General features: G+C 40.6%; 1 protein-coding gene across 1 annotated transcript; it reads left to right on the forward strand.

The window, feature by feature from the left end:
- Nucleotides 1-516: 516 nt before the first annotated feature.
- pik3r6 (phosphoinositide-3-kinase regulatory subunit 6) lies at nucleotides 517-20,322 on the forward strand. Its single transcript, XM_079554330.1, has 20 exons — nucleotides 517-559; nucleotides 7,802-7,879; nucleotides 8,171-8,275; nucleotides 8,492-8,583; nucleotides 10,325-10,393; nucleotides 10,572-10,704; nucleotides 11,059-11,128; nucleotides 11,199-11,403; nucleotides 12,552-12,678; nucleotides 13,207-13,293; nucleotides 13,631-13,868; nucleotides 17,788-18,078; nucleotides 18,246-18,345; nucleotides 18,583-18,705; nucleotides 18,873-19,083; nucleotides 19,175-19,236; nucleotides 19,421-19,511; nucleotides 19,621-19,682; nucleotides 19,752-19,858; nucleotides 20,082-20,322. The coding sequence occupies exons 2-20, from the start codon at nucleotides 7,822-7,824 to the stop codon at nucleotides 20,236-20,238; spliced, it is 2,388 nt and encodes a 795-aa protein (XP_079410456.1). The 5' UTR covers nucleotides 517-559; nucleotides 7,802-7,821; the 3' UTR covers nucleotides 20,239-20,322.
- Nucleotides 20,323-20,657: the final 335 nt, after the last annotated feature.

A 20,657-nucleotide genomic window follows, 5' to 3' on the forward strand; every position in this document is an offset into this window, starting at 1 on the left:
TCTCTCTGTACAAGACAAGAAATGACCTCAAAAACAATATAGTTTTTCCTTTATATAATAGTATAGGCCTATAGAATGCTGTGATGTCACCTGCAACCCAGCAATAGGCTAGTGGCATTTAGCAACGTTTTATCGCAATTATGAAATTGGCCAGTAGGGGGCTCTATTGCCACTGTACTGTCATAAGAGTCAGCTTTTCCAAACGGATATTGAAAAGTATTTTGATGTATAATTTTGTATAGTTTTATTGTGTGTGATTTGGCCTATATCATTGCATTGATATTATTATATTATTATGCAGTCTGCAGACAGTGCTTTCCCCCAGGCGTTCTTGTTCTATAAAGTCTGCTAATGCTTAAGTGGCCAAAGATATAATATACACGGCTATCTTTAACATGATAACTTTCATTGGTTAAAAGTCTCTAATCTTTTATTGGTCGCTGCGCGTGGAGGCGTGGTCCATGAACAGATCGAGTTAAATGTGTCACTACACAAGACACACACAGAGAGAGAGAGAGAGAGAGAGACGTGTATTCTGGTCTTCACTGTACACCGTCTGGTAAGAAAAACAAAACATGCACTAAAATGTTTGTATAATTGTTTGCAAAAGTTCCCGCGGGAGGATTATGTTGTAAGTCGTGTTCTTGAGCTGAAGGTTTTGCACTTAAAAGTTATTCTCAGTGAAGTTTCAACAACAAGCGCTTGTTGAGATTTTGCATTTTGCAGTTCTTCATTGATGTGGTTAGTGGATGATGCACAGCATGGTTAGCCTACTTCATGTTATTCATATGTTACATGACCCAACCAGCTTTATTTTTTCCTGCCGCTTGACATCAGCGGTTGATCTGATCGCGGACCTCCCTCAAACTCTACAAAAGCCACTGGACTTCCTCCAGTCATGCGCGCTTCCTGACAGCAAGTGCATGCTTCTGGACACTCTGATTTAGTCTCATATGACAATGATGATGACAGACACATTTATACTGTATGTAGGCTTTGTTATGCAGTAGTTTATTATCTAAAATGCTTAAATTACGTCTACTGCGTCTGACTAATCTGAATGACATCAAATGTTCACCTTAGGTTAAGTGCGACTGGTTTCACTATAGTTTAGTTTAGTTTTAGTTTAGTTTAGTTTAGTTTAGTTTATTTGAGCAATTTCACGTTCCAAGTTGTTACAAAAGAAAAGAAACACAATAATGCCCTATAACTATGCAACAATAATGCCCTATAACTATGCAACATCTTATCTGAACTAACAAACCTAACCTTTTCACATGTTTTTGATGTAAAAAAGATCACACATTACACGACCAAAATACAGCTTGAAAAGACAATGCAACATTGAGGCTTTTAATTTCCATGTTTATTTACAGCTCTTTTTTATGCTTGTTGGATCTTTATTGTTTGTGGATGTAAGTGTGCAGTGCTCTGGTTTACTCTGCAGGGGAATCCTGTTCTGTCCGCAGGCTTCCATTACTGTAACTCGTGTCTTAATTTGATCAGATGGCTCTAGATAGTGTTGGGTTAATTTTTGAAATAAACGGTTTGAAATTACATATAGTTTTAACTTTAAAGCACTTCTAGTGATTATTTTTCAATTTTGTCTTCAGTGTTGGTTTACAAAAATACTTGGTCTTGTGGTCCTTGTGGTTCCTTAAGTAACTTGTTTAGCTTAATAAATTATTTTCTTAGTTCCTCTGGGGGTGTTTACGGATCCAACATGACAGCAGCAGACGCGAGGGTATTAAATAGCTTAGCTCAAAAGTTTACAGCGGGTGCGTCATACGTCATCTCATACGATGATACGATTGGCTGTGGCTACGTGCAGACGCATGGTAGACATTCGTAGCGCCCAATAAACGGCTATGGACGATCGGAAACCACACCTCTCCTACGAGAAAATGAATTGGTGGTCCCCAGACTAAATATCACTTGTGATTTTAGTCTGGCGTTAGCCAGGCTAGGTGTTAATGGGAGGATTGGGAGTCTTTTATCGCACTCTGGTGTCTCTGGCCAGGAAACTACTCTTGCAACTTTCCCTGCTCCGACCCGGAGGCCCCAATACACACTAATGGAATCAAGAAGAAGAATCTCAGCACTGTAACACCTGCAGTGGCGCGTATGGCCTCTAGGGGCATGAGTTGCTTACTACTGCTTTAAAAGTAAATTATTACATAAATGGAAAAATGTTTCATTTAAAAAAGTTATTTAGACATGCAGTCAATCAATTTCACCCCCAGTTCTTGTGAATGCAATATAAACCATATTTATTTCTAAATGTACAATAGGCCAGAATGAATTACATGTGTGCATGATTGAATGATGGTGGTCAGAGGTAGCCTGGTGAAACCAGAATGATACCCCTCTATATTTTTTTATACAGAGGGATATCGGTCTGTTACTCATGCCCTCATTGGCGGCATCAGCCAACCTGAAACGAGCCCGCGCAATCAGATTCGTTTAGTTGCGGTCACGCGTTGTTCGCGAGTCGCGTCACACACGGGACACAGAAGTCCCCTCAATAAGTAAGTAAGTGCTTTATTGTCATTGTACAAGTGCACAACGAAATAGTGTTCAGGTGTCAGTCCTGAGCTGCTGCGACTGCGCCGTGCTGCCCCTGTGTGTCAACCTGACCCACATGACCTTGGAGGACGGGGAAACAGTCGCACCTGGTAGAAACTGGCTGGCTGCCCTCTGTCTCCTCTGATCCTCTGAAATGGAGCGCCGCCTCCTGGGCTTGTCCCCATCCCAGAGCGTGGTGTCCTGGACTGTTCAGCTCCACCTCCTTCATCCTCCTCCTCCTGCAGCTCCCTCCGCTCCACAACAGTCTTCACCATCTCCTCGTTTGTCCCTTTTTTTCAATCTATGGATGGCGCATGGAAGAGAGAGAAAGATGATTCCCAATGAATTACCAAAATACATCGACAATAGGTGAGTTTCGTCATTCATAATCCTGTGCGAATTTCAACACAAACCCTCTAATATCGCCGCATCAACGGCAGACACCTGCCCTTCGCTGATTGGTTTACTCCACTTCCTGTTTGCTTGCGTATGTTCAGCTTTGGAAATGGAGTTGGTGCTTCGGTCAACAGACTCAATCGCTGGTACAGCGGTGAGTCTGGTTTCCAGGCAAGGTCAGTTGGTGCTGATATGTGCATTTGCGACCGAGCTTTTGCCACCACCGCGTGCAGTGTATAGCTGTCAAGTGTCCCGTTTTGGCCGGGAAACTACCGTATTTTGCCCTGCTTTCCCGTTGTCTTACCGTATTAGTTTTATCCCATAAATTTCAATTTCTCATATTATAACAGAATATATAAAAACACTTCTGCCTCTCCAAACTGAACTCTGTAACTAGCCTCGCGAGAAATGCCGCCTGCAGAAGCGTGAGTGTTGTTGCGACGTTATGTAGCTGTCAAGTGTCCCATTTTGACCTGTCTTGGAGCTTGGTTGGGCTGGTGGGATGGCTCGCATGTCCCGTATTTTCAGATCCAAAACTTGACAGGTGTGGAGTGTATGTAAAAATGAGCTCATTTAAAGCACTTTGTGACCATGTCTGTGAAAGGTGCTATACAAATAAAGCTCTTCTTCTTCTTCATCCTCTGTTCCAAAGTGCACTATTACCAGATCTGTGCAAATAGCTTTAGAGGTACTTGATCTCAAGGCTAGTTGTATCTATTTACACTGAGTTCTCACACAGTTCTCACTGTGGTTACTGAACACAATATGTCTGTTGCTTAGAGACAGTGTTGTATTTTTTCTTTTTATGTTTTGTAGCAACATTTCTCATGCAGTCCCGCTCTACCTAGCTACAATAAAGAACATTCAGACCTACAGTTCTTATTTATCACATACACTACGATAAGTAGGGCTGAATATTTGCAAATCTAATTTCTGTCTCATACTTGTCGGGAAAATCTGATTTGCAGTTTCTCCAAAATCATGCAGCCTTAAAGGAATAGGCCACCTTTTTTACATACTAAAATATGTTCTTACCTCACTTTAGACGTGTTAATATATCCCCGTCTGGTCTTTGTCCGTGCGCTCTGTCACGCAAACGGAGCACATACGCAGCCTCTCCCACATGTCACATAGCTCCGAAAAAGCTCACGATAGAAGCTACCAAGCTCTTCCACGTGTTCCCTATTTAAATAAAGTTACGTGAAGTGTTTTCATGCGAAGTATATTTACACAGAAATGTAACATGTCGATTTTATAAGCAAATAAAAAGGGGGACTATATTGTGAGGCGTAATGATACGAGGAGCAAAACGTCCGCGCAGTAACTCCTAAAGACTTCCCCCGCTCACTTCCGTCAATAACCTTTAGGAGTTACTGCGCGGACGTTTTGCTCCTCGTATCATTACGCCTCACAATATAGTCCCCCTTTTTATTTGCTTATAAAATCGACATGTTACATTTCTGTGTAAATATACTTCGCATGAAAACACTTCACGTAACTTTATTTAAATAGGGAACACGTGGAAGAGCTTGGTAGCTTCTATCGTGAGCTTTTTCGGAGCTATATGACATGTGGGAGAGGCTGCGTATGTGCTCCGTTTGCGTGACAGAGCGCACGGACAAAGACCAGACGGGGATATATTAACACGTCTAAAGTGAGGTAAGAACATATTTTAGTATGTAAAAACGGTGGCCTATTCCTTTAAGTATGTTTATAGTGTTGTTAATGTAATGGATAAGTCCTGTTTGGTACGTTTTCCACATCTGACCAAATATAGGCCGGCTCTCACCAGCGCAGACCACACTGGATCATACCACACACAGCTCGTCAGGATGGACCTTTGTATCTACCACTTCCTATTTGTCTTCCTCTGAATGATGTATTTAGCACACTGCTCCAAGACTAAAAAACATATATTTTCAACTTGTCTATTACATTTGACCCTCTGCCCTCCTGTGCCCCATGCAGATTGTTGCTAACCCTGATCTGCGTACACAAGGCATGAGTCTGCATGGCCCCAAATCCCCCTTTGATGAACTGAGTTTTTTGTGAATGGTCTCACTCACACACAAACAAGCTCTAAGTGGTCAAAGAGCATTTCCTCATATTGTCCTGAACATTGATACAGGAAAGTGCTGTGATTGATATAAACCGGCCCACTTACTGAATTAAAGCTGGCCCCTTTCTGATGCATCCATCTTGAATGAATTGAAAGTAGTTAGAGAATTATAAACTGATCATTTTATAATATAGTCACAGTCACACACAAAAAACAAGACATACACCTATTCATTCAGGCTGTAGAGCAACTAGTAGAAAAAGTAATCTGTAGTTATGATAATGTCCACTGTTGTGGTAAGATTCTCACACAAAATAAATTACTTTTCTTCTATTGTTGTTTAAATATAAGCTCTTCATCAAAATCACACCTAACCATTATTAAATCTGTTTCCTTGACGCTTTCGGGAATTATGGGTGTTTTCCTATCAGTAACCTAATCTCTAACTTGTTCGTCTAGTGTGACCTGTTACATCCTTGCCGAGCACATCTTTAAAAAATGAATACAGTAAAGATATTGACATAGGCCATTCGGGGATTTCCACACACGCGCCCCCCCCACCCCCCCCCCACCCCTGTCCCCAGTGGACTCTTCCTTCTCCGCCTCTCAGAGCACACTTCCACACTTGTGTTTGGTCTTTCCTGTTTTCTGAGATGTCTGCTGTGCGCTTGTGTGGATTTGAAGGCTGCTTTATATGGACACATTGTCCTGTGCATTTGCTGACCACAGGGGTGCTTCTGAGTTGACCACACAGAATATGTTAGTGACCGCGTGGAATGAGTGTTCACCAATTTTCATGAGGCAGATCAGTGATTCTCAATCTTTTCGCACCAAGTGCATATCACATTTGACTTTCCAAGGACAACTTGAACTATATGTGTTTGTTTATTCATTCATTGCTTTATTTATGAACCTTTATCTAACCAGGAAAGAGGGGAGTCCTGGCTCCAGAGGGGAACCTTTTTAATGATCAGGACTAAACCGGGTCTAAAGGTGCAAAAGTCACTTGAGCGTAGGTTTTATCATTTTGATGTTGGCAATGGGGTATAACATGTAGAGCATGTGGATTTTTGCGGAATTAGTGAGATCAATAAATGAAATAAACCTTTGTCACAAACTTTTGCATCAGTCTTCAAAAATAATCAGCACAAACCAAATGATGGTTGATGAGTTTCGTATTTAAACAATATGAAAATACAGCAGCAGTTTGTTTCAGCGTAATAACTGCATTGGATACCAGACGAATTTTATTATGGAAAACCTGAGGCCAGAGTGCGTGACAGTGCTACATGTTTAAAGTCTGTGTTTGTATCTTTGTCAGGTATTAATATTCACCTCTTCTATTTTAATGCGACATAATACATGAAATAATAATACAGAAAATACATTGAATCCCTTTTTCCTACTGTGATTTGTATTTTATTCAGGCATAGGACTGGAATTGGTTTTACACTTCTGCTTGGGCTCACACTGCATTCTGTCCAGCTGTTACAAAAGCCACGTTTCTCCTGTTCAGCTTTATATCTAGTCTAATTTTAAGTGTCCGAATATAGCGTGTCACCTGCCCACTCATCCGCCATAGAGGAAATATCACTCGTCTTTGTCAGTAACTGGTGAGTGAGTTCAAGTGTCAGAAAGCCGTACTGTCGTCTGCGGTAAATTTATTTAGCAGGATTGTCAGGTGAGCTGTGCACCTACATGCATTTTGGTAAATTCATAGAGACAAATAGAGAGTACAGTTGCTGAGAACAACTGAATCGAATGCCGGAAACTTGTGGTCAAACAGGCTGCTGAGCTAGTCGCAGACTGCTTTTCAAAGTGCTGTTTTTTTTCTCCAGGGGATCAAGGCTAAAGTCGTCAAACTAAAGCCTTATTGTACAAGCACAATGAGTGGCACGACCCCAAATGCATCGGGTAGCAAGAGGTGAACCCAAGTGGATTTTAGATGAGTGTAAAAAAGCTCTACCACAAAATTGTATATTTTGTTTTAAAAGTTCCAGGAAATGCCACATAATGTGTTACAGCAAAATGATAATTATCTTCCTGATGGTTCATATCATATGTGCATTTATGGGAAAGTATTGTGTGCACTTAATGGATCAACAATTCTTTCTTTTTGCTCACTTTGTGCTTTTTGAAAACCTGTCAAAAATAAAGGAAATAAGTCATTAATACATGACGCAATGCTTGCATTTCTCTGTCACTAAGGAGGAACTGCTCTTTCCAGTGATTGACTGCTCACACTCTCTTGTGACTCTCCAGCCTCAGTCTGTCAGGGACTTGTTACAGAGTCAGCTTTGTGTGCACTAGGACATACTGTATCACTTCTCGGCTTCATGAGACACTGTAAGTTTGTAGTTGTTTTTGGGATTATGATACAAGGTCTAATTTAGTGGATGTTGGTATTTTGCCTTTCTCTGTGACCGTCAGAGCATTTGACGTTTCATGCTGTGTTTGCAAGGATTTTGAGAGCTGTTTGTTGTTTAATTGTTTGTTGGTTGTAATTAATTAGTGTCATTACTGCCATTATACTATTAAAGTGATAGTCTGTCAGTTTAAGTGTTTTACAAATGTAATTGTATATTGTATTGTGTATAATTGACCGCAAGTAATATTAAATTTCGATTTTTTTCTAAAGTCCCTCCCTTCGCTCAATTCAACTAAGGTCATGGCCATTTCCAATAATTGTTCAAAATGCTGGTTTTATCAGTTTTAGATAAAAGTTGGTGTAAACCTCATGCTTTGCTCATATTTGCACCTCCCTGTGTGTTTCTTGCGCAGACCAATGAAGCACGTGAGATATGACCAACACTGCTCCCTGGGATAACACGAGCAGCGTGAACAACATGAACCCAACAGGTACATGCTGTAGTCCCTCACACATCATGTGCTTTCACTGGAACTATTTATATACAGACCGCACAATAATAGATATATTGTTCATATTTGAACAATAATGGATCAAAGGAAGCAATAATGTAAGGATGAGGGTTTATGCCACTCATTCAGCCAGCCCTAAAATAAAACTCAAATCATGGCTAAGTCTTAGGTTGGATTATCACTTCCAGACTGTGTTTATTTCAAACCTAATAAATAGGTCATAATCGGTCTGGCAAATGCTTCATAACCTGGGTTGTCCTACATTGCCAGGGTGCTGCTCTCCCACAGTTCCAGAGCCAGAGTTGTACCGTAGAATCCAGGCCATTCTCCCTAAAGACACTGACAGCACCCCAGCCCAGGACTGCTACAGCAAGGGTACTTCCCACATTAATATACACGCTTCTCCTTCTCATGTTTCCATGTTTGCTGCATATTTGATGACACCGGACTGCTAATATTGACCCAATCTGTCAGCAGCATGAGGGCTGCTAATTTTAATTTTATTTTTTTGGATGTGCAATGGTATAAAGTCTGACACATTCTGCAAGCTAATGTTTTGTGTGATTTCTCTTTAACATTCATTTTGTACAGGGATGTTGAGGTGGACACTTCATAAGAACGTTCAAAACAACCCCGTCAGTAGCCTGTCTCTGGTGTGGGTGCTCATTAAGGAGCTGGAAAAGGTACAGATGTTTGTATTTTATTGTGTTTTTACAGCTGTGATAGTTAAGCCTTTGATTTAAAAGTGAATCACATTTGTGTCTCTAAAAAAAACATAGTTTCATACCATATCAGACCAGTTGAAAAATGGCAAAAATTCACATTGGAAGTAGAACTTCAATGTGCAACAAGAAGAAAAGGGAGTGAGGCAAAACAACAATTTAACCGAAATGGGCCGTTGATCAAAAGTTAAGACCACACCTAAAACAGAGACCCCCTCAAAACAGCTATCAAAGTTCCAAGCATTCACTCAGTAATGAGTAGCTCCACCGTTATTGTTGATCACTTAAAACATTTGTTGCGGCATTTCTCAAAGTAGTGAAGATGTCCTCTCGAGGGGCATCTACTGTCTGGAACTATTGTCCAAGTTTGTAAAATCCCTTGCCATCCGTCTCCAAAAGTTCTCAATTCCTTTGTCCTTTGTCCTGTGGACATTGTGAACTGTAGCATTGTCTTGTTGAAAAACCCAGTTGTTACTACACAGATGAGGGCCTCAGTCATGAGAGATTCTCTCTGGAACATCTGAACCCCCGCGACCCGGCCCCGGATAAAGCGGAAGAAAATGGATGGATGGACATCTGGACATAGTCAGCAGCCGTTTGACGCCCTGCACCACCTGAAAGAAAAAGCACCCAGATCATTATGACGCCCCCTCCACTGTGGCGCATAGAAAACATGTCAGATGGTTCTGCTTGTGATGCCAGTAACATCGGAAACAATCTTGCATGCTTTTTCATAGATATTTCAAAGACATATAGTCTGGGAGCAAGCATGATCGAAACGATTTCCCGGTGGGCGTGATTGACAGACGGCATCAACCAATAGAGCAACGCTGGATACGTCGCAGCAACAGCAGGAAGCCGTTTCTTGCTCCGGTTTTAGGGATTTTAATTTTTTACAAATTATTTAAAACAGACCAAAGAGCAGAAGAAAACAGTGTATCGGTTGCCGCGCCGCCATCTTTAATGTTTGGGAAGAGTGCGTGGTGGTGACAGGTGACGGCTTCCGTTTCTTGGTGCATGATTGGACCGATGTGGGTCAAATCGTGAAATGATAGGCTGCGAGCAGACGCCCAGACGGTTCTTCTTTTGAACAGAAAGGAGGAGTGTCTGGAAAGCCATCAGGACGTCATGATAGTGTGAAAACCTGACAGAAAATGACACTGAATCTACATTTTTGCACAGATTTGGCCTTTTAAAGGCATGTGGTCCTAAACGTTTGATCAGCTGCAAAACAGACTATTTCAGCTTAATGGTTGGTTTCAATAAAAGGTTTACTCAAAAAACGTTATGTCTCTCTTCCAATTCTTGCATTTTGGAGTTCTATTTTGAACCTTGTTAAGATCCAACCATGAAAATTGTGAATTTTTGCCGATTATGAACTCTTGATTGGGACTATATAAATAATAAAGTGAATGATCTGAAATAATAATTTACTGATTAAAAAGCTTATTTTAGACATTGCTTTTGCACAGATATAAAAAATGACAACAACAACAACATCCAACTACCCTAAATCAATATTAAAGACAATTCAAAAGGATTGTCACTTTCACCCCTTTTTGTTCCTGGCTGTTTGCATGTATGTGTTTTCAGTTTATTACTTATAAATTATATAATTATGTTTTTCTTTACATTGTACTGACTAACTTATTCGCATTTGGAATTGTCCCCTAAACTAAAAAACTATGTATTTTGTCTGCAGGCTGAAAGATGGGACTGTCGCAAAAACATAATCCCTCTTCTACACACGCTTATGTACGCCCTGATTCAGGTAGAGGAACATCTTCATTCTGTGTTAGTTCAAAGTCGTATGTGGTTCTATTGTTAGCAACAAGGATGTTTTCTGAATTACCTAAGTTACCGGATTGCTTTTACTGACCGTAAATGCTGCATAATAATTTCCTTTCCGACATTGGTGCTGAATTTTGTGTGTGTGTGCAATATTCCAGACTGCCTACATTCCAGATGAACTCTACAAGCGGGTTTACGGCTTCTGCAAAAGACTCCTGACCTACCCACAGCCCTACAGCACAATTGGCCTGAGCTACACCAGGCAAATCAAGAAGGAACACTCAATTCCAGGTCATATATTCAAGTCATACTCTAAGAATAACCAAGCGCTTTGTAAAATTGCATATACAGTATACAAACAATGAATTAGGCATTGACCAAAGCTTTACAAATGCATAATAGTGTGTCGTAAACATACTAATGAATATTTTACGTAGTCTGTCTTGTTTTCCCCGTCAACACTCAGGTTTCCATGCCTTTACTAGTTGAGGGGGTTGTTAACATTTTATCAAAGCAGCAAGAAACGACTGGTTCTGATCTGGTTTAATCGATCTTTAGTAATGAGTTTGTGTTCTTTCGCAGCATCAGTTATTTGACATCAACACCTCTTACACACATATTGAAATAGTTTTTGTGCTTTTACAGGTCTTGCTTATCAGAGGATGGTCATTGCTGAACAAAGATTAAAAAATGATCACTATCCCTTCCAGGAGCGGTCAGTGCACTCACAAATTAAATGTCTACGTTTGATTGTACTTTTTTTTACCTTTTCTTGATGTCTGCAGGGTTTTTGTGTTGGCGGACCCAGCTGTTTTCTCCAGTTCATTAAGCAAAGTTGTGGGTGCCGACATTGAGGCGTCTGTTTTGGCGTCGACCTCCGGTGGGTTCATCACTCCTTTAGACCACATGTGCAGTGTGGTCCAACACGCTCTACAGGCCAGCTTAAGCCCAGAGCAGTGCGATGGGACCAGGCTGGCCCGGGCTCTCAAGGTTTGTGTATTTTTTGTATTTCGCCACTGCACGGTGGCGCAGCGATTAGCGCTCACGCCTCACAGCAAGAAGGTCCCGGGTTCGATTCCCACCTGGACGGGGCCTTTCTGTGTGGAGTTTGCATGTTCTCCCCGTGCCTGCGTAGGTTTCCTCCGGGTACTCCAGTTTCCCCTACCACTAAAAAACATGTACAATAGATTCCCCTCTGGGGCCAGGACTCCCCTGAAAAAGAGATTCTTAATCTCAGTGAGACTATCCTGGTTAAATAAAAAAATTACATGTTTTACATTATGGCATTCCTTCTTCCACACCTGCATTCTATATGATATGGAAGTTATTTTTATTTATGTATTTCGTTATTTATAAAATGTATAATTGACTAATTAAGGTTTGTATTCAGATCCCACAGTGTTCTGTACTTGTAATACATTCTATATTAGTGATTACAGCTTTAAAAATGTAATATGTACACATACATATTACATACATTACATTACATATTACTGTTTCAAAAATGTAGCTGAGTTACACTACGAGTTTGAGTTACTTTTGGCAAAATATAAACTGAAAGTAGTAATAATGCCACCGAGCAAAAGTACAATCAGAGATTTCCGTTTCCTTCTCTTTCCCCATTCTCTGGTGTATTCCTTAGTTACTGAAAAAAAGTCATATATTTTTGTAACTCGTTACATTTGTAATATGCTACCCCCAAACACTGCTGATTAAATACTAGGTCCACATAATGTTATATAGGACATTGTGAATTTGCAGAGGTCATCATTCATGTCTAATCATTTTGTATTTCTACTGCACATTGATTTGTTTGTAGTAGAACCATGCTATCACAGGAACCCCATCGAAGCCTTTCCTTTCTAAATCAACATAGCAGGTGGTTGCTTAGTTTTTTGTTTAAAGGCTTCCTCTACTTTTTGTCAAAGCTTTGCATGTTCAGACTCACTGTCTGCTTGAGATGAAACGCACGTGCTGTATGAGACATCCTCTATGAAAGTCTGTGGTCCTCTGGCCCTCAGTCAGAAGTCCCATCTCGGTGGGACAGAGCAAAAAGACACAGCCCACACTGACCCATCACCTTTCTCCCCCATGCATGTCTTCCTGTACATTAACTTGTGATGCGTGTGTTGGGACAGGACATGGGCCATGATGTCGAGCACTACTTTCAGGAAGTGTTGGCGGTGTTTGAGCAATGTGCACAGGCGAGCGTAACCCCGAGAAGCCGCTTGCTACAACTGTATCAGGAGATAGTCTCAGACACAGGTGGGTTATTAGTAATGGTAGTGTTTTTGTAGTGTTTTTGGTAATGGAGTCACTCACTGCTGCTGTAATGCTCTGATTTGAATGTAAAATCATACCCTCTTGTCAGCCATAACTAAATGTATGTTTATGTTACAGCCATGGATAAGTCAAGTATGTTGTAGGTCTTTATCCCAACATCAATGAAAAGTCTACAATTTGCCATAATGTTAGCAAGCCTCAAGTGGCTTACTAACATTTTTTCAAGTAATAAATACATTTTATTCATGCTCCGCTTGGTCTCACTCACTGTTCTAAACATACAATCAGAATACCCGTCGTGTTTGCCTTTGCTGTCATTGTTATATACTAACACAACATCAACAAAATTAATTGCTGATCGTGAATTCTTTCTGTATATATATTTTATTTATTATTATTTAAATGTGGATCAGATCCAGGTGTGTGACTTTAATGCGGCGTATGTAAATACTGTAGTTATTTAGTTTGAGAGCCTCTTCCTTCCTTTATTTAGATTTGTGTTTATTGCAGAACCTTCGTCCAGCGGAGCCCTGCGTGACTGTCCTCTGCCCAACCCTGAAATTAGCTTTTACCAGTGGACAGAAGAGCTGGATATATGTACGTATGACATCTTTCACCGAGGTTCCAGCTAATCTCTGTCGTGAAAGAGACAAATCAGTTTAGAGCTAAGAGGCAGGCGACATAAGTGAATGCACAATTATTGAATGAAATCACCATTTCTGTGAACACATGTAGCCTTCAGTCCCATGTTTAAGCCATTACATCCAGCGATAGCATGATTGCTCTTAGCCTCATACAGAGTTCTTTATGTTCATTAGTTATGAGGCCCCATGAAGAAGCAGCAGAAAAGCAGCTGATGTCGAGATACAGTGAGCTTTGTTTTGCATTTTCTTTGCCTCATTTGTAAATCATCTTGTGCAAACTTGTGTGACAGGGCGAGAGCTGTCCAAGTGGTTTCGATCCAGTTCCGTGTCAGACGAGTTCTCCATGAGCCAGGACCAGGACCAGGACCAGGTGGATTTTGAGCTTGGAGAGTCACCGATTGAGATGCCCTCAGAGGCACGCTTCTCTGTTTTGTCCAGTGACAGCGGCATCGAAAGAGACCTCCCTCCTAGCGCTGATCAGCTAATAGACGGGGAGGCTTTCAGTGCAACATGTGAACAAGGGAAAAGGTACTTCCGATGTTCTGATATTTTAGCAGTTCAGTAGCAGTCATGCACATCACCGACTTTATCTTATTGATTCATTTTAACCAATAATATGTCTAGAAAAACAGATAACATCAGTACTATATTATTATTGTCAAGAACAGCTTTTATATTTTGTTCTGACTAATGGGGTGTAGTTAGAGTTGACGCGCGTACTCCAAATGTTCATTAGTTAACAACAAATAACTATATCAATGGACATGGCAAACACGGTCAAAAACTGTGTGCTCACCCAGTCATTCTCACACCTGCACTGGAAAGCCCACCCATATAGTCTCCACCACACCGCACCCACAACACGCCCACTCATGACGTACGATTCATTTATGTATTCATGCCGACTACCGCACACAAGCACAATGGCTGGAACACATGAGATTATGTCAATGTTAATAGTATTATACATCAAAGTCTTTGCACATATCAAGAAATACATGGCCTTTATTGTAATGGAAAGGTTTGTTTTAGCTGTGAATACAATCTAGAGTGTATTAGACTAATGTGTTTAAGGCAGCTGCAGTATATTCAGAACTCTGCTGCTTGAGTCCTGGCTAGAACCAAGAAATACAGCCATATTAGTCCAGTGCTGAAGAATAGACTTTAAAACAGCTTAAGTCTCTTCGTGGTCTCGCACCAAAGTACATCTTTCAAGTTTCAAGTTTAATGGTTTTGTATAGCCCAATATCACAACAGAAGTCGCCTCAAAGGGCTGCAACAAACATCAAGGCAATAAAACACAGCAATAAATATGACAATTAAAAGTTCAGGTGAATCCAGGCAAATATAATAAGGTAGCGATGAGCGGCGTGGGCGTCCCCCGTCCTTAGACTCTCCAGTACGGCAAGGAAAAACTCAAAAACCCGGCAGGAGAAAAGAGAAACCTTGGGGAGAACCACAGAAGGAGAGATCCACTCCCATGGACGGACAGGCTATAGAGACCCAGGGCCGAAGGATCCCTCAGCAGACGGGCCAAGATCACAGACTGTCCAGTCCTCGGATTCCAGAATGCCAGTTCCTCCGTTCACCCAGGTTCCTCCATTCGATCTAGACAGGCACTCCCGAGGGGGAGTGGGACAGGAGACACCATATGAATAGTGATGAACAGACTACAGATAAATTAAGTATTGTATCATGATAAAACAAAGTCTGCAGTAAGAAGAAGAGGATAGCGCTCAGTGGACCGTACTTCCCACAGCAGTGTTTCTCCTGAGGCAGCTTTACTTCAGGCTGTGGGTTAGAGCTTTACCTAACTGACCTGATTATAAGCTAATTCGAAGAGGTACGTTTTGAGCCTAGTCTTAAATATAGGGACTGTGTCTGCTTCTTTAACGTGGGCTGGGAGTTTATTCCACAAAACCGGAGCTTGGTAGCTAAAGGCTCTGCCTCCTACAGTAATTTTGGAGACTCGAGGAATTACTAGTTGCCCTGAGTTTTGAGAGCGGAGAGCTCTGGTTGGCTGATATGGAATGACAGCGTCTTGGAGATAAAGCGGAGCTAAACCCTTTATGGATTTAAATGTGAGGAGCAGGATTTTAAATTTTATTCTAAACTCAACAGGAAGCCAATGGAGAGACTTTAGCACAGGTGTAATGTGTTCTCTTCTCTTTGTCCGGGTTAACAATCTAGCAGCTGCGTTTTGAACTAATTGAAGACTTTTCAGGGAGCTTTTAGGGCACGCTGCCAGCAGGCTGTTGCAGTAATCCAGCCTTGAAGAGACAAATGCGTGAATACGTTTTTCTGCATCGCTCTTAGTTAGGATATTTCGTATTTTAGTAATGTTGCGCAGGTGAAAGAACGCTATTTTACAAGCCTGGTTTATATGTGTTTTAAAAGAGAGGTCTTGGTCAAACAGAACTCCGAGGTTTTTTACTGTTGTGCTCGTTGATATGCTAATATTATCCAGGGAGATGATCTGTTGAGATAAAGACTCTCTCAGTTTTTGAGGGCCTAATATAATAACCTCGGTTTTGTCCGGGTTAAGAAGGAGGTAATTTGCTGTCATCCATGTCTTTATGGCTTTTACGCAGGAGCTAAGTGTTTCTAATTTATCTGTCTGACCTGGTTTTATTGATAAATACAGCTGTGTGTCGTCCGCATAACAGTGAAAATTTATATTGTGATTTCGGATTATGTTACCTAATGGAAGAATGTATAGTATAAATAAAATTGGCCCGAGCACTGAACCTTGTGGCACCCCATAGCACACTTTGGAACACGGTGAAGACTTTTGGTTTACATTAACGAATTGTTGCCTGTCAGATAAATAAGATTTAAACCAGGAGAGGGCTGTTCCCCTGATGCCTACGTCACATTCTAACCTCTGCAGGAGAATATTGTGATCGATTGTGTCAAAGGCTGCGCTAAGGTCTAACAAAACTAGGATTGAAGTAAGGCGGTCTCTGTGCTATGATAACTTCTGTACCCTGACTGAAATTTTTCAAATAAGTTATTGTCCCATAGGTGACTGCAAAGCTGCTTAGCCACTACTTTTTCAAGGACTTTTGAGATGAAAGGGAGATTAGATATGGGCCTATAGTTGGCTAAAATGTCAGGATCAAGACTAGGTTTTTTCAAAAGTGGTTTGATAACAGCGTATTTAAAGGACTTTGGCACATAACCGTTTTCTAAAGACGAGTTAATTATTTTCAATATGGTATCTGAGATTTCAGGAGTAATTTCTTTAAGGAGTTTAATTGGAATTGGATCTAGAAGACAAGTTGAAGGTTTTGAGGACATAATGATTGATGATACCTCAGCCTCATCTACAGTTATAAACCTGTCTAAGACTTCTGATGGAGTCAATGACTCAACTAGGTTTAGATCAGGATAAGATGAGGGAAGCTTATCGTTTATTTTATCTCTAATGGTTTTGATTTTATCATTAAAGAATTTAAGGAAGTCATCGCAGCTAAGGGTATTAGGGATTGAAGGTTCTACTGCGCTGTGACTGTTTGTTAGCCGGGCCACAGTACTGAAGAGAAACCTATGGTTGTTTTTATTTGCTTCAATTAATGAAGAGTAGTAGTTTGTTTTTGCTTTCCTCATGGCTTGCTTATATGCGAGTAGGCATTTGTTCCAATATCTAAGAGATTGTTCAGTGCGCGAATTGCGCCATAACCGCTCTAATTTGCGAGTCTTCCGCTCTTTAACCTGGTAAAGCCATATGAACCGTCCTGGGCTCTGAGAACCTCCGACAGAGGTTCCTGCTGGTGCCCAGAGTCAATACTAAACACGGTGAGACCAACAGAAGGTGTGAGACAGGCCTCATATCTATGTTCAAATCCAGGCTTGAAACTGTTTGTTCAGCTGTGCATATGACATAATGTAGTGAATTAATTATTATATTTGTGTTATGGATTGATTTTATCTGCCGCCTTGTTATCTTTGAATAGCCTTGTAGATGAATTTTGCTCTATGAACAAACTTGCCTTGCCATTATCATCTCACCTGACTGGTCAGAGAAAGTCCGTCTGGTTCTGTTTCATGGAGGTTTGATTTCCCCTGAAGCATTCTCATCGGGCTAATTATAGATTAATTGATTTCTTTATTAAATCAACGCATTGAAAATCTCTTTTGCTACTACACTGCTGTGAAAGGCAAGACAACAGCAACTGGCATCTCTCAAATATATATATATGTATTTTTGCCATGCCACTGGATTTGGAAACCAGCCCTGCTTTGAAATTGCATTCAGTCGCAGCAGTACTAACTTGCAAAACTGATCATCATTAGTATCAAAATGTCTCATCTGAGAGATGTGTATAGAAAGACACTTTGTTACGAACTCGGTCTAACCTCTGTCAACTGTCAGCATCTTTTTTAATGCCAACAAAACAAACACAAATAGGAAACTTAAAATCAAACATAATATGTATTGTCCCAGTGATCAGGACTCAGGAAAGCTGTTCCGAAAAGGCTGCATAAGGCTACGGCCCACAGCGAAGGATGGCGTGGCTCTGATGCAAGACTCTCTCGAGGAGCACACCTGTCTGACAGGGGATGGGCTGAGCAGTGGAAGAGGAGGTCATAGAGCAGCTACTCTGCAAAGACGAGCGGGAAGCCACACAATGCACAACTCCTTCCCCAAACAACAGAGATACTTCACTGCGAGAATTGTTGCCATGGGAGACGACAGGGTACTGGGCCGCCTGGCTAAGACCTACTACTTTTACAGGTAATGCACAATAATAATTTCATAATAATAATGTACAAAAATAGGTAATGGTAAAATGTTATAAATTAAGATAAATAAGCTGATCCTGATCAAGGAACGTAGAATTATACCTTTACGATTCCTGACATGTTCTTAAACTTTTCAGTTAGTGGGTTGTGTCATTGCAGGAAAAGGGAAGCTCGACGACTTTTTCTCACCATGAAAGTGAACCTACAGTTTTATTACATCCCTATCAGTCCCTGCAAATCACATCACTCTCCTGTCAAGGTAAGCCAGCTTCCTCTGAAAAAGTGAAGTGAAAACCACAACCGGATTTCATCATTTGAAGTTGTTTAAACAAGTCAGTGAGTCTGATCATTATTATGAGGAAAAAGATGTTAAAATGTACATAAAAATATTACAATTAATGTTCCTGTCCGTACTTTTGTGTGTTTCTAAAATGTGGCGTGACATGCCTCTGCCATGCAATAATGCTGGGGTTCATATTTTGTTCCTTCTATACAGGAAAACTTAAACCCACTGAAGGGGAATCCCTGCACTCTCGGGTCTTACTTGGGCGAGGTGGATCCTTGGTATAACTCTAATGTAAAGAATTTAGGATCCACAATCACCAAACTCGCAAAGATGGTAATTTCATATTCATAGTTATCTGATGAAAAAACACATCAATGTAACAGTGTAACAATGTATTTTTGTATAATTGTTTTCTGACATGCCAACTTTATCATCTGGAAATATATTTTTTATCTATGACTGTAATGAAGTGAAAATGTGCTTTATCCTGTCTATTGCAGCAACAGGCAAACTCAGGACCAACAAAGGATCCCTTCATATCTGACATCATTTCCTATTATGTTCGACTGGGGCAACAGCCTGTCTACTTCAACATCTACTTTGTAAAGGTCATCTTCACATCCATGACAAAGGACCCAGCAGAGGACGTGTTTCTCACTCATCTGGAACTGGAGTTTCCTGACTTCAGGCACATCTCAGCATCTCTGAAAGGTACACGATTGCACAAATATATACCGTATCTTTCTCACTCTGCTACTGGTTTGTGTAATCCAGTAAACTCCATATTTTCTCACTCACATAGAAAAACAGAAGAAGACCTCAAGCGACATGTGTGGGGCAATGGTGTCAATGAATTATAAAAAGGTAACTACTATTTACACACTTTTATCATATGCTTTATTATATATATATATATATACATCATAATTTTACCAACACCATACAACCATTGCCCAAATATAGCTGTTTCACATTTTTAAAATGTGATAGTTTGAAACGCATACATGCAACCTACAATGTATTTATATGCTTGTTTTTGCATGCTTAGGTGACTTTAAGTGGCCGTGATACTGACAATGGACTTTCTGTGAGAATGATGGGCGCTCAGATCTGTGCCATTCCCTCAAGCGAAGCCGATGGTACTGTAGAGCCTGTATTTTAGTTAGTATGTTTACAGTGGCGGTCAATATATTGTATTATAGACGTTTATTTGCATACAAACCTTACATGTTAATTTTGCTCCTATAGATCTGAACTGTTTGGCGCTGGTTTTTAATGCAACAGCAAGTAAAAGTAAAAGCAACACTGTGGTACGTCAAAATGCAGCAGTTTATACTTTCAGTTGCTTGAGAGACCCAATTAACTTTTATTTTTTTTAGGAGTCCAAAATTCGGACAAACAATATAAAGATTAGATCATTAGAAAGCCGCTCGTTCACTGTGACCCTGGACAGAGATGGTCGCCGTGTTTACAAAGATGTCCAAAGGTGAGACGGTCTATTTTGTACTAAACTATAAATCTCTGGGTGATATATACTCAAATACGCTAATACATTAATAGGATTTTGTAAAAGTTGTGATCCTTGCATAAAGTTGTCACACATTTTAATCTTTCTGTACGAGTTCTGAAACGGCAACTATAAAGACGCACGGCATGCTCAGTGAGTTATAAATATAAAGTGATTTCCCCCTTCTTTTTTTTTATTAAAGTATTGAGATCCTCCCATGTCTGGACCCAGGATACCGCGTCCAGAAATCCATGAGGTCCAAGTTCAGCCTTGGGGACGAAAGAGACGCTGGACTCAGTAAATACATGAACAAAGGGCTTCCACTACCCATCAATACTTTTGCTGGTATTATAAATTGACATCTTTGTATTGAAGTGTCTCTCTCAGTTAGTCTGAAGAGGCCTTTAAAGAAAACATATCATGTAAAATATCATGTTTGAGCTTTTAACCCTGTTATAATGTTGTTTCCATGTCAAAAAACGTATCTGAAGTTGCACTTCACTTTACTCATGTAGACTTGAGTTATATTGGTCACTTTGGTCAGTTCTTCTTCTACTTCTGAAATGGTCTGATCTGTATTTCCTGGATTTTGTTGCCGAACAGACGGAACACAAAACTCTTCTTTAGATTTTTTTAAGCCCATAATCCATCACCAGACCCGGGCAGGTTTGCACTCAAGCCATGTTAATCACAGTGCCATTTGCTGGCATGCTGTTGGCTGAAAGTGAATTTTGTATTAATGTCTTACCTACTGTCGCCTGCAGAGGGCTCCCCATGC

The sequence above is a fragment of the Gobius niger genome (assembly GCF_951799975.1).
Source record: "Gobius niger genome assembly, chromosome: 3".
Lineage (NCBI taxonomy): Eukaryota > Metazoa > Chordata > Actinopteri > Gobiiformes > Gobiidae > Gobius > Gobius niger.